General features: G+C 45.0%; 1 protein-coding gene across 6 annotated transcripts in view; it reads left to right on the top strand.

The window, feature by feature from the left end:
- The window catches only part of TENM2 (teneurin transmembrane protein 2), a 4,009,156-nt gene that overhangs the window by 3,040,227 nt on the left and 950,832 nt on the right, over positions 1-18,097 (top strand). For all 6 annotated transcript variants that reach the window (XM_075344552.1, XM_075344547.1, XM_075344548.1 and 3 more), the window contains one exon: positions 447-708. In XM_075344552.1, coding sequence (XP_075200667.1) covers positions 447-708 — 262 coding nt within the window. The remainder of the gene's footprint in view (positions 1-446; positions 709-18,097) is intronic.

Raw genomic sequence — 18,097 nt, forward strand, 5'->3', positions numbered from 1 at the left:
TTTTTTATTAAAATCATTAGTGACATCCTGGGTGGGTAAGCATCAATTTTCTAACCTGATGCTATAGCATTATTGACTATTTGTCTGACCCATTCATTTAACTAAATTTTTACCATCACAGGAGCTTATGGGTATATATCTGTCCTAAGTAACTTTGATTATCCCCATAATACATGAATGATTAATGCAACCTACGTTTTGGTATTTGTGCTGTTCTAAATAATTGAGTTGTGGCAAAGAAGCGGTGTGGCTGCCTGTCATCTTGTTTACTTTCATAATAATGCTAGTGATAATTCGTTCAAAATCTAGGTTCAATCAAATGTGAAGTGCAGTAGTGTGGCTTTTTTATTTTCAAGAAAGAACATAGAACAATTGCCAAAAGACAAATACTGACTACATTGCTTAGTTTTTATGTTATTCAGTTTTGTTATGTGTTTATTTTATAGGTTTGATTTAATAGCCAATGGTGGAGCTTCTCTAACTCTTCACTTTGAGCGGGCCCCTTTCATAAGCCAGGAGAAAACCGTGTGGTTGCCGTGGAACAGCTTTTATGCAATGGACACTCTGGCAATGAAGACTGAAGAAAACTCTATTCCTAGCTGTGACTTAAGTGGCTTTATAAGGCCAGACCCTGTTATTATCTCTTCACCTCTTTCCACTTTCTTCAGTTCGTCACCCAGACGGAACCCTATAGTTCCAGAAACACAGGTAATCAAGAACTGAATCAATTCATCACTTGATAAAAACACATACGTAAAACTAAGCAATGTACAATGATAATGTACAGCAGATTTCTTAAGGCCCCGTCACACTAAGCAACATCGCTAGCAACATCGCTGGTAACGAACAACTTTTGTGACGTTGCTAGCGATGTTGCTGTGTGTGACATCCAGCAACAACCTGGCCCCTACTGTGAGGTCGTTGGTTGTTGCTGAATGTCCTGGGCCATTTTTTAGTTGTTGCTGTCCTGCTGTGAAGCACAGATCGCTGTGTGTGACAGCGAGACAGCAACGACTAAATGTGCAGGCAGCAGGAGCCGGCTTCTGCGGAGGCTGGTAACCAATGTAAACATCGGGTAACCAAGAAGCCCTGTCCTTGGTTACCCGATATTTACCTTCGATACCAGCCTCCTCCACTCTCACTGTCAGTGCCGGCTCCTGCTCTGTGCACATGTAGCTGCAGCACACATCGGGTTAATTAACCCGATGTGTGCTGTAACTAGGAGAGCAAGGAGCCAGCGCTAAGCATTGTGCGCTGCTCCCTGCTCTGTGCACATTTAGCTGCAGCACACATCGGGTTAATTAACCCAATGTGTGCTGTAACTAGGAGAGCAAGGAGCCAGCGCTAAGCGGTGTGCGCTGCTCCCTGCTCTGTGCACATGTAGCTGCAGCACACATCGGGTAATTAACCCGATGTGTGCTGTAACTAGGAGAGCAAGGAGCCAGCGCTCAGTGTGCGCTGCTCCCTGCTCTCTGCACGTGTAGCTCCGTGCGGTGGTAACCAAGGTAAATATCGGGTTGGTTACCCGATATTTACCTTAGTTACCAAGCGCAGCATCTTCCACGCTGCGCTGGGGGCTGGTCACTGGTTGTGGTGAGCTCACCAGCAACTTGTGTAGCGACGCTCCAGCGATCCCTGCCAGGTCAGGTTGCTGGTGGGATCGCTGGAGCGTCGCAGTGTGACATCTCACCAGCAACCTCCTAGCAAATTACCAGCGATCCCTATCGTTGTTGGGATCGCTGGTAAGTTGCTTAGTGTGACTGGACCTTTAAACACATTACCATTTCAGAGTTGTTACTTGTATGGTTTCAAAGGGATCACAAGACTGTACTCCTGTTTATTTTATTTGAAATGCGGAGGTTCAGCTCAAGGTTTACAACACAATGTAATCTCAGCAGAATTGCATTTCCCAAAGATACATTAAACCTTAAAATGCTAAGGGGTTAGTACAAAAAGTCACAAACACATAAGAAAAAATATATATTCTATTGTAATTCAAGTTTATCATTTATCTTAACTCGTACATTAAGAAGAGATGTATAAAATCTCCCAACTTTATAATACCTTTTTTTAATAGATGCAGAGTAATTTTACCACTATGGTTTTTATTATGTGAAAAAAAGATTCAAGACAATGATTTATACAGTCCCTGACAGAAGTTCTGTCGCTTATCCATGTTATGTAAGTAAAAGATTATAACCTGACTTTAAATTCATCCATTGGTTTTATAAATTACTCTTTAGCAAGCTGAAACCCTCCCAAATTTGGTTTAGGTTATGAAAATAAATAAAGTTGCTGCAAAGCTGAAATATTGATCATTTAATCAACACAAAAAGGTCACATATGTAAAATCATCCTTATATGTATCATATCATGTAAAATCATCCTATATGTAAAATCATCCTTAAAACCTATCCTGCGTGACAACATATGTGAGGGTACTGAGAATGTAGAGTCCCTATGGGTGGAGATAAGGGGGGGGGAATGAATAATAAAATACTGATAGGGGTGTGTTATAAGACGCCGAATATTATGGAAGAGGTAGAGAATCTCCTCATAAAGCAAATTGATAAAGCAGCGAGTCTCGGAGAGGTAATTATTATGGGGGACTTTAACTATCCTGATATAAATTGGGGAACAGAAACTTGCAGTTCCAGCAAAGGAAATAGATTTTTGATAACAATGAAAGATAATTACCTTTCACAAATGGTACAGGACCCCACAAGAGGGGGAGCGCTACTAGACCTTGTACTAACCAATAGGCCAGACCGCATATCAAATATACAAGTTGGGGGTTACTTGGGGAATAGTGATCACAAAATAATAAGTTTTCATGTATTCTTTAGTAAGATGTATAGTAGAGGGGCTACAAGGACACTAAACTTCAGGAAAGCAAATTTTAAACGGTTGAGAGATGATCTTAGTGCAATAAACTGGGATGATGTACTAAGTAATAAAAGTACACAAAGCAAATGGGAGACTTTTATGAGCATCCTGAATAGGGCTTGTGCAGAAAATATACCCTATGGGAACAAACATGCTAGAAATAGGAGGAAACCCCTATGGCTAAATAGAGCTGTAAGGGAAGCAATAAAAGAAAAACAGAAAGCCTTAAAAGAATTAAAGAGGGTAGGTAGTGATGAGACATTATATAATTATAGAAAATTAAATAAAATATGTAAAAAGCAAATTAAGTTAGCTAAGTTTGAGACAGAGAGACTCATTGCGAGAGAAAGTAAAAATAATCCTAAAATATTCTTTAACTACATAAACAGTAAAAAACTGAAAAGCGATAGTGTTGGCCCCCTTAAAAATAGTCTTGGTGAAATGGTGGAAGGGGATGAGGGTAAAGCCAACCTGCTGAATGACTTTTTTTCTACGGTTTTTATACAAGAAAATGCCATGGCAGATGACATGACGAGTGATACCATAAATTCACCCTTGAATATTACCTGCTTAACCCAGCAGGAAGTACGCCGCCGCCTCGAAATCACTAAGGTTGACAAATCTCCGGGCCCGGATGGCATACACCCCAGAGTACTACAGGAATTGAGTTCTGTGATAGATAGACAATTATTTTTAATCTTCTCAGATTCCTTAATAACAGGGTCGGTACCGCAGGACTGGCGCATAGCAAATGTGGTGCCAATATTCAAAAAGGGGACAAAAACTGAGCCGGGAAATTATAGGCCGGTAAGTTTAACCTCTACGGTTGGTAAAATCCTTGAGGGTTTCTTGAGAGATGCTATACTGGAGTATCTCAAGAAAAATAACCTTATGACAGAGTATCAACATGGGTTTATGAGGGATCGATCCTGTCAAACTAATTTGATCAGCTTCTATGAAGCGGTAAGTTCAAGCCTGGACCAGGGAAATGCAGTGGATGTTGTGTATATGGACTTTTCAAAAGCTTTTGATATGGTGCCACACAAAAGGTTGATACATAAAATGAGAATAATGGGGATAGGGGAAAATATGTGTAACTGGGTTAAAAACTGGCTCACTGATAGGAAACAAAGGGTGGTTATTAATGGTACGTACTCGGACTGGGTCTCAGTTCATAGTGGGGTACCACAGGGGTCAGTATTGGGCCCGCTTCTTTTCAACATATTTATAAATGACCTTGTTGGGGGCATGCGGAGTAGAATTTCAATATTTGCAGATGATACTAAACTCTGCAGGGTAATCAATACAGAGGAGGATAATTTTATATTACAGGGAGATTTATGTAAATTGGAGGATTGGGCTGAGAAGTGGCAATTGAAGTTTAATGTAGATAAATGTAAGGTCATGCACTTGGGTAGAGGAAATAACATTTATGATTATGTACTTAATTGTAGAACACTGGGTAAAACAGACACAGAAAAAGACTTGGGTGTATGGGTGGATGGTAAACTTCACTTTAGTGGACAGTGTCAGGCAGCTGCTGCCAGGGCTAATAAAATAATGGGATGTATTAAAAGAGGTATAAGTGTTCATGAAAAAAATATAGTTCTACCTCTGTACAAGTCACTAGTGCGACCGCACTTAGAATACTGTGTACAATTCTGGTCACCGATATATAAGAAGGACATAGCTGAACTGGAGAGGGTGCAGAGAAGAGCCACCAAGATTATTAGAGGAATGGGTGGGCTGCAATACCAAGACAGGTTATTAAACTTGGGGTTATTTAGTTTGGAAAAACGAAGGCTTAGGGGGGATCTAATCACAATGTATAAATATATGAGGGGACAGTACAGAGACCTTTCCAAAGATCTTTTTACACCTAGGCCTGCGACTGGAACACGGGGGCATCCGCTACGTCTTGAGGAAAGAAGGTTTAATCATAATCACAGACGAGGATTCTTTACTGTACGAGCAGTGAGACTATGGAACTCTCTGCCGCATGATGTTGTAATGAGTGATTCACTACTAACATTTAAGCAGAGCCTGGATGCCTTTCTTGAAAAATGTAATATTACCAGTTATGTATATTAGATTTTATGACAGTGTATTGATCCAGGGAACTAGTCTGATTGCCGGATGTGGAGTCAGGAAGGAAATTTTTTCCCCATTGGAACTTGTTTGCCACATTGGGTTTTTTTTGCCTTCCTCTGGATCAACATGTTAGGCTACGGGTTGAACTAGATGGACTTAGAGTCTCCCTTCAACCTTAAAAACTATGATACTATGATACATTTTGGCAAGACAAAAGTTTTGTCGCCCACAGAAACTAATGTGAAATTCAAACAAATAATTAACTTCTAATACAACGATATGTTGCATAACATTGGTGAATGAATGTGTGGTGCTATTAAAGCCATATTTAATATTTTGAGTGATTCCATAAGCTTGAAGGACTGAATCCATGCGGTTCAACAATGATTCATACAATTTATTAATGAAGTCATCAGGAATAGCAAAGAATGCAGTCTTACATGCCTCCCAGATTTCATCTAGATTCTTTGGTTTTGTCTTCCAAGTTTCCTCTTTCATCCTACCCCAAACATGCTCAATGATGTTCATGTCTGGTGACTGGGCTGGTCAGTCCTTGAGCACCTTGATCTTCTTTGCCGGAGGAACTTTGTTGTAGGGATGGATGTATGAGATGGAGCACCATCCAGCTGCAGAATTTGACCCCTTTTATGATTGGGAATGTAAGAGGTAGCTAATACTTCTTGATATTTTAGGCTATTGATATTGCCTTCCACCTTGCAAATGTTTCGCACACCCCCATACTGAATGTAACCCCAGACCATGATCTTTCCACCACCAAACGTAACTGTTTTCTGGATCTATACGGGCTCCAGTAGGTCTCCTGCAGTATTTGCAGCGGCTGTGGTGTAATTCAACTGAAGATTCATCAGAGAAATCCACTTTCTGCCACTTTTCCAGCGTCCATCTGTTTAGCAGGTTGTGTGACTTGGCAAATTGTTTTTTAATTGCCTTTTGTTTAATGCTGGCTTCTGGGCACTGATTCGAACATGGAGGCCATTTTGAGACAGAATCCTACAAACTGTTCTTGTTGACACATGGACTTGAGGTGATCAGGCCTGTTGGAGCTCTGCTGCAGTGGAAGAGGGGCTGGCTTTTGATTTTCTAACCAACAAACATTCCTCCTGAGCAGTTGTCTTGCGGGGTCTGCCAGACCTGGGCTTGTCAAAAACATCTCCAGTCTCTTCAAATCTTTTTTTATTTCTTTGTACTTGATGCTGAAACACATTAAAGGTGCCAGCCACCTCTGCAGTGGATCTGTTCTTCAGTCTCTTGATAATCAAGGCTTTGGTCACAAGGTGGATTTTTGGCATGTTGTCAGAGGTCAAGATACAATTCAAGTGAAGGTCTGGGGTGCTGGGTCTCTTTTTATACACATCCACTAATTAACCAATCATTTAGTGAGCACAGGTGAGGATGTAAACTAGGATTGGGTGCATTATATGACAAGGAAACCAAACTTTTGTATTGCCAAAATCTGACCTGTCTGTGTTGATTAAATGATCAATATTTCAGCTTTGCAGCAACTTTATTTTCATAACCTAAACCAAATTTGGGAGGGTTTCAGCTTTCAAAAGAGCAATTTATAAAACCAATGGATGAATTTAAAGTCAGGTTATAACTAAGCTTTTATTTACATAACATGGATATGCGACATAACTTCTGTCAGGGACTTTATGCTCAAAAAAAAAATTACTGGAAGCACATAAAATTTGTTGTACTAAAGAGGACCTTTTAACAATTTTATTATGTTAAACTGGGCACATCATGTAATAGCGGCTTCAGAGCTGATTAAAACATTTTTATTTTGTAATTTCTTACCTGTGTTGTTGAGATATTTTTGTAACGTTCAGATTTTTCACTAAAACCAAGTGGGTGTTAGCATAGATTCACCTCTGGGGATGTTCATTTTTCCTCTGCATGACATTGTCCAATCATAAGCAGGCAGTTTCATGCAAAAAAGAAACAACATGCCCCCAAAGAATGTCAGACTAAAGGCCAAGTCACACTAAGCAACATCGCTAGCAACATCGCTGCTGAGGCACGACCTTTGAGACGTTGCTAGCGATGTTGCTGTGTGTGACATCCAGCAACAACCTGGCCCCTGCTGTGAGGTCGTTGGTTGTTGCTGAATGTCCTGGACCATTTTTTAGTTGTTGCTCTCCTGCTGTGAAGCACACATCGCTGTGTGTGACAGTGAGAGAGCAACAACTGAATGTGCAGTGAGCAGGGAGCCTGCTTCTGCGGACGCTGGTAACCAATGTAAATATCGGTTAACCAGGAAGCCCTCTCCTTGGTTACCCGATATTTACCTTTGTTACCAGCGTCCGCCGCTCTCATGCTGTCAGTGCCGGCTCCCTGCTATCTGCACACATAGCCAGACTACACATCGGGTAATTAACCTGATGTGTACTCTGGCTAGGAGTGCAGGGAGCCAGCGCTAAGCGGTGTGCGCTGGTAACCAAGGTAAATATCGGGTTGGTTACCCGAAATTTACCTTAGTTACCAAGCGCAGCATCGCTTCCACGCGTCGCTGCTGGCTGGGGGCTGGTCACTGGTTGCTGGTGAGATCTGCCTGTGTGACAACTTACCAGCAACCCGTGTAGCGACGCTCCAGCGATCCCTGCCTGGTCAGGTTGCTGGTGGGATCGCTGGAGCGTTGCTAGTGTGACGGTACCTTTAGCTTTCTCCATGTGAGACATGTAAAGACTCATAGCTCAGCTCTTTTTACTGATCTTATTGTCAGCATTACAAGGAAGAGAAGGGAGTAGAGCAGAGTGTGTCATTAAAAACACCTCAGCATCTGCTGCTCCAGTTACTATATAAACTTTACAAGCTAATATATCAGCAAAGGATATCAACAGAAAAACTATACCTCAGGAGCTTTATGGCATGGATTTCCATTGCCAAGGAGCTGCATGCAAGCGTTACATGACCAAGCATATTGCATGTAACTGATGTATAAAAAAAAGTAACAAAAAGAGGAATATAATTTCCTCCAAAAATTCAGCAATTACTCCCAGCAACAAGAGGGCAGCAGCTTTACCCTGCCCAGGTCAAAGGATCTAATGCACAGACAGGATGCAGCAAAGCTCCCCAATAAAGATGGAGGCATCACAAGTGCAAAGCACTAAAGAAGCAACTACTCACAAACTACCAATGCATGGAGGTGGTGATTGCTTGGTAATTAAATTGCACACAAAATAGACTTGTATGAGGTACTGTTCACACATGCAGGTGCACAGTGTCTGGCTAGCAGCCTATGAGTTAAACCCATACTATTAGACTAGGCGGGCTGCCCGGCACTATATAAGTGCACTATATGAGGCACCCCTGAGGCTTCTGTCGCAACAGAGACATTGTACCTCAGCCAGAGGTGTGATGTTCCATTCTGGGTAAGGAAAGGAGTAAACGCCGTTTCACAGGCAAATTCACTCTACACCCATTGTTAGGCACACACAGGGACCGGGGATAGTGGCAGCTACCCCCCATGCTGCATGCTGGGGGGGCCGTAAGACCCATCCCTTCTCCCATAGGGTAGGGTCTGGCAACTGGGAAGGTGGGAAGAGCCAGCAGAGAGTAGAGCAGACTCAGGAAGGTCAAGGTTAGGTAGTCTGAGAGAGGAGAGCAGTGAGGAGTGAAACAGAGAGGGAGGTTAAAACCTCAGAACAGCAAGAGAAAGTGACGCTTCCTGGTGGAGACCCTGGGGCCCAGCTAGGCCAAGGTGACACCACAGCAGAGAACTACAGAAAGGATTCCAGGGGCACTGCAAGGCTTTCAAGCTTGTGGCCTGTTCCACTAAGTCATCGGGTGGAGGGGTCAGGCTGCATACAGGGAACGGTCCCTAGAAACTGGAGAAAGAGAAGTCATTTCCAAAGGTGAATACCGAGGCTCAGGGTGGTTGCAAGCGCCCAGGGCCACATCCCACTGTAGAACCCCTGGGAAGAGGGCAGAGTACTATCCAGGCAAGCCTCCTTGTCCAGAACCTATAGTGGAGGCCAAGACAGGTTTATCCAGAAAAGTCAAGGCTTTGAAGACAGCTGAGGGAAGAGACACAACAGCAGTCTGCACTGGCTTTTACTCCCCAAATTACCCGGGATCGGCGGAGGTCCCTGACAGTGGATTCCAACAATCCAAAGGCACCTGTTATGATCCGGAACCATGGAAGACCACCACAAATCATTGGCAAAAAGGTGACAAGAGCATTGGCAACTAATCTGGCCGCCATCCCCTTACTAACCATCACAACTAGAAGTAGCCGAGGGGTGAACTAACATCCTGTGCACCGCAAACCCAGCCGGAGAACTAACTATCCTAAAGGTAGGAAAGATGAATAACTCTCTGCCTCAGAAAATAGACAAGAATAGCAAGCACCCCCCATTCAAAGACTGCGGTGATATAGGAAAAACACAATACACAGGTAGATGACAGGATTAGCAAAAGGTGAGGCCCCCGCTGACTAAAATAGGAAAGGACAGGAAAGGGACTGATGGTGGCCAGAGAAAAACCCTGCAAAATACCAACTTCCTGATAGTACAAAAAGGCCCTCAGATCGCTCGATCTGAACTCCGTCCTATACCAGGTGCCCTTGTCATACCAATGAACAGAAAACAAGAATTATAACAAATTCAACAAGCCACAAACACATGAACCCAAAGGAGCTATACTCCACACAGAACTGCAGGGAGTTCCTCAACAATCCACTGAGGGGGAAAATCCCTGGAACGAAATAAACTGAAACCAACCACAACAAATGACAAACCCAGATAAGCAAAAGAACCAGACAATAAATAAAGAGCAAGCACTTATCTGGAGATGATGTGGTGTAGAGCAGGATTAAGCAGGCTGAAAATACAAAGAACAACTGACATCCGGCAACAGCCTGCAATCAGACCAGGACTTAAATAGGCAGAGAGTTAGCAAAGGAAACACCCACTGCACAACACACCTGGTCTCTGTCCAAACCATTCCTGGCAACCAGAGGGAGCCTCCCAGCAGCCAAAACATAACTAACATTTACAACAGTACCCCCCCTTGAGGAGGGGTCACCGAACCCTCACCCACGCCACCGGGTCGCTCGGGATGAGCATGATGGAAGGAGCGAACCAACCTGTCCGCATGAATGTCAGAAGCCACAACCCAAGAGTTATCCTCCTGCCCATAACCCTTCCATTTCACAAGGTACTGAAGCTGATGCCTACTGCGACGGAAATCCAGAATCTTTTCAACCTCATACTCCAGATCCCCTTGTACCAAAACAGGGTCAGGAGGCGCTGCTGCAGGAACTGCCGGCTCCACATGTTTCTTCAACAAGGACTTATGGAAGACATTGTGAATCTTAAATGACGCAGGCAGAGTCAAACGGAAAGATACAGGGTTAATAATCTCCGAAATCTTATAAGGTCCAATAAATCTGGGCTTAAATTTAGGAGACGGAACTCTCATAGGAATATTTTTAGAGGACAACCACACCATGTCCCCTACTTTAAATCGGGGACAAACAGTCCGATGCCGGTTGGCAAACTTTTGGGCAGTTTCTTGGGACTGAAACAATTTATCCACTACCTTCCCCCAAATCTGCTGCATTCTGTTGACCACCGAATCCACCCCCGGACAGTCAGACGCCTCAAGCTGCCCTGAGAGGAACCTAGGGTGATACCCAAAATTGCAGAAAAAGGGGGACACCAACGTGGTAGAGCTAGCTCTATTGTTAAGGGCAAATTCAGCCAAAGGCAAAAACGAAACCCAGTCATCCTGATCCGCAGAAACAAAACACCGTAAATAGGTCTCCAGGGTCTGGTTAGCCCTTTCAGTCTGACCATTGGTCTGAGGATGAAACGCCGAGGAGAAAGACAGCTGAACACCCAATTTGGAGCAAAAGATCCTCCAAAACCTGGATACAAACTGCACCCCCTGTCAGAAACAATGTTTTTGGGAATACCATGCAAACGAACAACATGTTGGAAAAACAAAGGCACCAACTCTGATGTAGACGGCAACTTATATAGGGGAACCAAGTGGACCATCCTGGAGAATCTGTCACAGATCACCCAAATCACAGTCATTTTCTGAGAGACGGGAAGCTCTGAAATAAAATCCATAGAGATGTGCGTCCAAGGTTTCTTAGGTACAGGCAAAGGCAATAATAGCCCACTAGAACGTGAACAACAAGGCTTGGACCTAGAACAAACTCCACACGACTGCACAAAACGACGGACATCTCGGGACAGGAAAGGCCACCAAAAAGAGCGTCTCACAAGATCCCGAGTACCAAAAATGCCAGAATGACCCGCCAAAACAGAGCAATGATCCTCAGAGACAACTCTGTCTCTCCATTGGTCTGGGACAAACAGTTTCCCTGTAGGACATCTCTCAGGTTTATCCCCCTGAAATTCCGCCAGTGCCAACTACAGATCAGGCGAAATAGCCGAGAAAACTACACCATCATTCAGGATAGTAGACGGTTCGACAACCTCCAAAGAGTCAGCGCAGAAACTCCTGGAAAGGGCATCGGCCTTAACATTCTTGGTGCCCGGCAAAAAAGAGACCACAAAATTAAACCGGGTAAAAAACAAAGCCCACCTGGCCTGACGAGGATTCAACCTCTTGGCCGATTCCGGATAGATGAGATTCTTGTGGTCCGTGAGCACCACAACTTGATGCCTAGCCCCCTCCAACCAATGCCTCCACTCTTCAAATGCCCACTTCATAGCCAATAATTCCCGGTTCCCCACATCATAATTCCATTCAGAAGGAGCAAACTTCCGAGAGAAAAAGGCACAGGGCTTAAGTTTACCCGAAGTAGTGTCTCGTTGAGACAGAACAGCACCTGCTCCGATCTCTGAGGCATCGATCTCAACTTGAAATGGGCGAGACACATCAGGTTGCTGCAGAACTGGGGCAGAAGTGAATCACCTTTTTAGCTCCTGGAAGGCCACAATAGCCTCAGGGGTCCAATGCTCAGCATCAGCTCCTTTCTTTGTCAAATCTGTCAGAGGTTTGCCAATGGCAGAAAAATTGGCTATAAATTTACGGTAAAAATTAGCAAACCCCAAAAACCGCTGCAGGGATTTTAGAGAAGTCGGTTGCACCCAGTCGTAAATAGCCTGAACCTTAACTGGGTCCATTTCAATTGCGGAGGGAGACAGGATGAAGCCCAAAAAGGAAATCCTTTGCACCCCAAAGAGGCACTTTGACCCCTTAACGTACAGTGCATTATCCTTAAGTATCTGAAAAACATCCCGTACTTGCCCAACATGAGAGTCCCAATCATCAGAAAAAATCAAGATGTCATCCAAATACACAATCAAAAATTTACCAATAAAGTCCCGAAAAATATCATTCATGAAGGCCTGGAAGACGGAGGGTGCATTAGTGAGCCCAAAAGGCATCACTAGGTACTCAAAATGCCCCTCAGGAGTATTAAAAGCCGTCTTCCATTTATCACCCTCCTTAATACGGATGAGATTATACGCACCCTTGAGATCCAGTTTCGTAAACCATTTGGCACTCTGAACTTTAGAGAACAGATCAAACATCAGAGGCAAAGGGTACTGATATTTGACCGTAATTTTATTAAGAAGACGGTAATCAATACAAGGCCTCAACGAACCATCTTTCTTAGCAACAAAGAAGAAGCCAGCACCCAAAGGAGAAGATGAGGGCCGAATGTGCCCCTTCTCCAATGATTCTCTGATGTATGACCACATGGCATCATGTTCGGGCACAGACAAGTTGAAAATCCGCCCCTTGGGAAATTTACAACCGGGCACCAACTCAATGGCACAGTCACAGTCCCGGTGTGGGGGCAGAGAATCAGATTCCTGGTCATTAAATACATCACGGAAATCAGACAAGAAAGCCAGAACATCAACTGCCTAAGCAGACGTGGACAACACGGAAAGGTCCTGATACAAACCTTGACAACCCCAACTAGCTACCGACAAGGATCTCCAGTCAAGAACCGGATTATGGGTCTGCAACCACAGAAATCCCAGAACCAAGGTATCCTGTCGAATATGCAATACTAAAAATGTACAAGTTTCCTGATGCGCTGGTGCAACTCTCATAGGCACCTGGGTCCAAAATTGGGGTTTATGTTCTGCCAAAGGGGTAGCATCAATGCCCCTTAAAGGAATAGGAGTTTGCAAAGGGACCATGGGAAAACCACAATCCCTAGCAAACCCAAAATCCATCAAATTGAGCGCTGCCCCTGAGTCCACAAAGGCAAATGCAGAAAAGGAAGACAATGAGCAAATTAATGTGACAGACAAAAGAAACTTTGGTTGCAAAGAACCCACAGTAACAGAAGTAGCCAATCTCCTTTCACGTTTAGGGCAGAAAGAGATGTTATGAGAAGCGTCTCCACAATAGAAGCACAGTCTATTCTTCCATCTGAACCCCTGCCGACTAGCATTTGAAAGGACCCTATCACACTCCATAGGCTCCAAAGGCTGTTCCACAGGCACAAAACCAGCAGGTATCTTCCTGCGCTCACGTAAACGCCTATCAATCTGAATCGCTAAGGTCATAGAGGCATCTAGACCAGAAGGGACGGGAAATCCTACCATTACATCCTTCACAGCATCCGCAATACCCTTGCGAAAAAGAGCCGCAAGCGCATGATCATTCAATTTGGTAAGGACCGCCCACTTACGAAATTTCTGACAAAACGTTTCTGCAGAATCCAAACCCTGAGTTAAGGACAACAAGACCTTTTCTGCTTGGTCCACAATATTGGGTTCGTCATATAATAATCCCAAGGCCTGAAAAAAGGAGTCCACATCATTGAGAATCGGATCATCAGACGCTAAAGAGAAGGCCCAGTCCTGAGGGTCACCACGCAGCAAGGAGATGACAATCTTAACCTGCTGTACGGGACTCCCTGAGAACTTAGGGTGCAGGTCAAAAAATAATTTACAATTATTTTTGAAGCTCAAAAATCTCGACCTATCTCCCGAAAAAAATTCAGGAACAGGAACCTTAGGCTCTGCAAGGGGAGTCTGCGCAAGAAAAGACTCTATACGACGAACATTAGCATCAAGATGAGCAACACGCTCACCCAATTCATCCATGCTGGACAAAAGAAATCTTCCACAGAACCCAAAGAAGAAGAGGAAAAATACCAAAAAAAAAATAAAATTGTTTTCTCAGCAGCTTTTTTTTTTTTTTTTCCTTCTTAAGAGTACCCTTTAAATTTGTTGGCCGGATGTACTGTTATGATCCGGAACCATGGAAGACCATCACAAATCATTGGCAAAAAGGTGACAAGAGCATTGGCAACTAATCTGGCCGCCATCCCCTTACTAACCATCACAATTAGAAGTAGCCGAGGGGTGAACTAACATCCTGTGCACCGCGAACCCAGCCGGAGAACTAACTATCCTAAAGGTAGGAAAGATGAATAACTCTCTGCCTCAGAAAATAGACAAGAATAGCAAGCCCCCCACATTCCAAGACTGCAGTGATATAGGAAAAACACAATACACAGGTAGATGACAGGATTAGCAAAAGGTGAGGCCCCCGCTGACTAAAATAGGAAAGGACAGGAAAGGGACTGATGGTGGCCAGAGAAAAACCCTGCAAAATACCAACTTCCTGATAGTACAAAAAGGCCCTCAGATCGCTCGATCTGAACTCCGTCCTATACCAGGTGCCCTTGTCATACCAATGAACAGAAAACAAGAATTATAACAAATTCAACAAGCCACAAACACATGAACCCAAAGGAGCTATACTCCACACAGAACTGCAGGGAGTTGCTCAACAATCCACTGAGGGGGAAAATCCCTGGAAGGAAATAAACTGAAACCAACCACAACAAATGACAAACCCAGATAAGCAAAAGAACCAGGCAATAAATAAAGAGCAAGCACTTATCTGGAGATGATGTGGTGTAGAGCAGGATTAAGCAGGCTGAAAATACAAAGAACAACTGACACCTGGCAACAGCCTGCAATCAGACCAGGACTTAAATAAGCAGAGAGTTAGCAAAGGAAACACCCACTGCACAACACACCTGGTCTCTGTCCAAACCATTCCTGGCCACCAGAGGGAGCCTCCCAGCAGCCAAAACATAACTAACATTCACAACAGGCCCCAGTGTGCTGCAGCCCTGGAACTGTGAGTAAACATCTTGAAACTGCACCCCCTGGTGTTGCCTCCATTATTTCGCCTGCACTGCACCATCTTCAACACCACCATAGACTCTTACAAGCACCAACGGTTGCCCTGAGGTACCGCTTCACCTGTGGGGAGCAGAACCATCCCAGCTGCTAATCCATCAGCCCCGGAGGTCCCATTCAGCAGCGGTGGCTCCATAGCCGCAATCCACAGGTGGCATCACGAATATTCCACAAACTTTATTAATTAATATCACCACCACCATCACTGCCATATTAGTTGACACTGCCAGGAGTCGGGCCCCGCCACCATTGACTACCCCCGTACAGTCTACAGGAATGGAGATCCCAGTTTACAAGGCCTACATTAAAGGGCCTGGCTGCATCCTATATAAAAATATAATGTCTAGAAAAATATATAAAATATACTGTATATAAGGTAATAGTTGACATTTTGGCCAGAATACAAAAGCCCACAACCCAGCGTCAAGGGTCATTATATATGCATACCTCCCAACCGTTCTGGATACAGCGGGACTGTCCCAGATTTCAGCGGGTGTCCCGGTGTCACGATCGTGAGGCTTTTGTCCCGTGGCTCCGCCCACCCGCTCTCTCCCCGTCTGACTTTCTCCCCCTCCTAATGCACATGAGCAGAGCAAAGCCGAGCGCTGCTTCACTGCTCTGGCTCTGTGCTGCCGCTGTTATGGGTGGGCGGCAGCAGCACTCTGGCTGCCGGCACTTTAAATCGACACCTGCAGCTCAGCGTGCACTCACTGCTCACTGCTGGGCTGTTTGTGCACGGAAGTGCATCTGTGGGTGGAGCTACCGAGCAACATGCTGAGCTCTGTCCACAGATAAAGAGACTGCAGGAAGAGGAGCTTTACACCAAGGAACGCTGTATGTGACCCCCCACCTACCCAAAGCTGTATGCCCCAACCCCCTCCTCACCAGAGCTATATGCCTCCAGTCACTGCCCTCACCACATCTGTATGGCCCCATCACCAAATTTGTATGCCCCCCAGCCCCCCACCAGATCTATATACCCCCCCAGCACCCCCTAGCTCTGTATGCCTCCAGCCCCCTCCCAGATATGTATCGCCCAGCCCCCCCTCACCAGATCTGTATGCCACAGCAGCCCTCTCCTCACCAGAGCTATATGCCTCCAACTACCCCCTCACCAGATTTGTATGCCCCCCAGCCCCCACACCAGATTTGTATACCCCCCAGCCACCCCACCAGATCTATATGCCCCCCAGCTCTGTATGCCTCCAGCCCCCTCCCACCAGATCTGTATCCCCCAGCCCCCTCTCACCAGATCTGCATGCCCCAGTTCTCTCCTCACCAGAGCTATATGCCTCCAGCCACCCCCCCCTCACCAGATCTGTATGCCCCCCAACCCCCACGCCAGATTTGTATACCCCCAGCCCCCACACCAGATTTGTATGCCCCTTAGCCCCCACACCAGATTTGTATGCCCCCCAGCACCCCCACCAGATCTATATGCCCCCCAGCACCCCCCAGGTCTGTATGCCTCCAGCCCCCTCCCACCAGATGTATCCCAGCCCCCCCTCACCAGATCTGTATGCCCCAGCCCTCTCCTCACCAGAGATATATGCCTCCAGCTACCCCCCCACCAGATCTGTGTGCCCCCAGCCCCCCCAATCAGATCTGTATGTGCCCCCAGAGCTGTATAAGCCCCAACACCAGAGCTATATGCCCCTTAGTAATATCTATGCTACCAGTTATTTATATGCCCCACAGTAAAGTGTATTTCCTCCAATAATGTGTGTACCCCTTAGTAACATGTATGCCCCTCAGTGAAAAACACAGACGTTCTCCACTGACGTGTTAAACACGCATATGTCCCTTCATACTCCGTGATTCACGGCACACAGTGGTTGTCCATGTGCAATCCATGATACGTGATCCATATTCTGTGATTGCACATGGACATATACTCACCTGCCCCCGCTCCTGCTCTCCGTGGTGCTGAAGAATCCCGCGATTCAGCATCCAGCCACCGCTCTCTCACCTCTGCAGCTGCTTCCGGGTCGGCACTGGCTGCATAAATGAATATGCATGCCATAATGAGCCGGCCAGGAATAAGCAGAGAGCAGCTGCCGAACTCAGCATCGCTGGAGAAGGTGAGTTGAAAAAGCTTTTTATTTTAAATGTCCGTGTTTTTCTGGTACGTGTTTCACGGATCACACCATAGTGTGGTCCGTGGGACATCAGTGATGCCAGAGAAATAACAGACATGTTTCTGTGCGGCAATCACGGATACGCATGTACGCCGCACGGAGACACGGTCAGTGAAAAATCACTGATGTGTGTGATTATGATGGGTCTGCATAGGTCAGTGATTCTGGTACGTATAAAAACTAGCACATACAGTTAGGTCCAGAAATATTTGGACAGTGACACAATTTTCGCGAGTTGGGCTCTGCATGCCACCACATTGGATTTGAAATGAAACCTCTACAACAGAATTCAAGTGCAGATTGTAACGTTTAATTTGAAGGTTTGAACAAAAATATCGGATAGAAATTGTAGGAATTGTACACATTTCTTTACAAACACTCCACATTTTAGGAGGTCAAAAGTAATTGGACAAATAAACCAAACCCAAACAAAATATTTTTATTTTCAATATTTTGTTGCGAATCCTTTGGAGGCAATCACTGCCTTAAGTCTGGAACCCATGGACATCACCAAACGCTGGGTTTCCTCCTTCTTAATGCTTTGTCAGGCCTTTACAGCCGCAGCCTTCAGGTCTTGCTTGTTTGTGGGTCTTTCCGTCTTAAGTCTGGATTTGAGCAAGTGAAATGCATGCTCAATTGGGTTAAGATCTGGTGATTGACTTGGCCATTGCAGAATGTTCCACTTTTTTGCACTCATGAACTCCTGGGTAGCTTTGGCTGTATGCTTGGGGTCATTATCCATCTGTACTATGAAGCGCCGTCTGATCAACTTTGCGGCATTTGGCTGAATCTGGGCTGAAA

The sequence above is a fragment of the Anomaloglossus baeobatrachus genome, chromosome 4 (genome assembly GCF_048569485.1).
Source record: "Anomaloglossus baeobatrachus isolate aAnoBae1 chromosome 4, aAnoBae1.hap1, whole genome shotgun sequence".
NCBI classification, from domain to species: Eukaryota; Metazoa; Chordata; class Amphibia; order Anura; family Aromobatidae; genus Anomaloglossus; species Anomaloglossus baeobatrachus.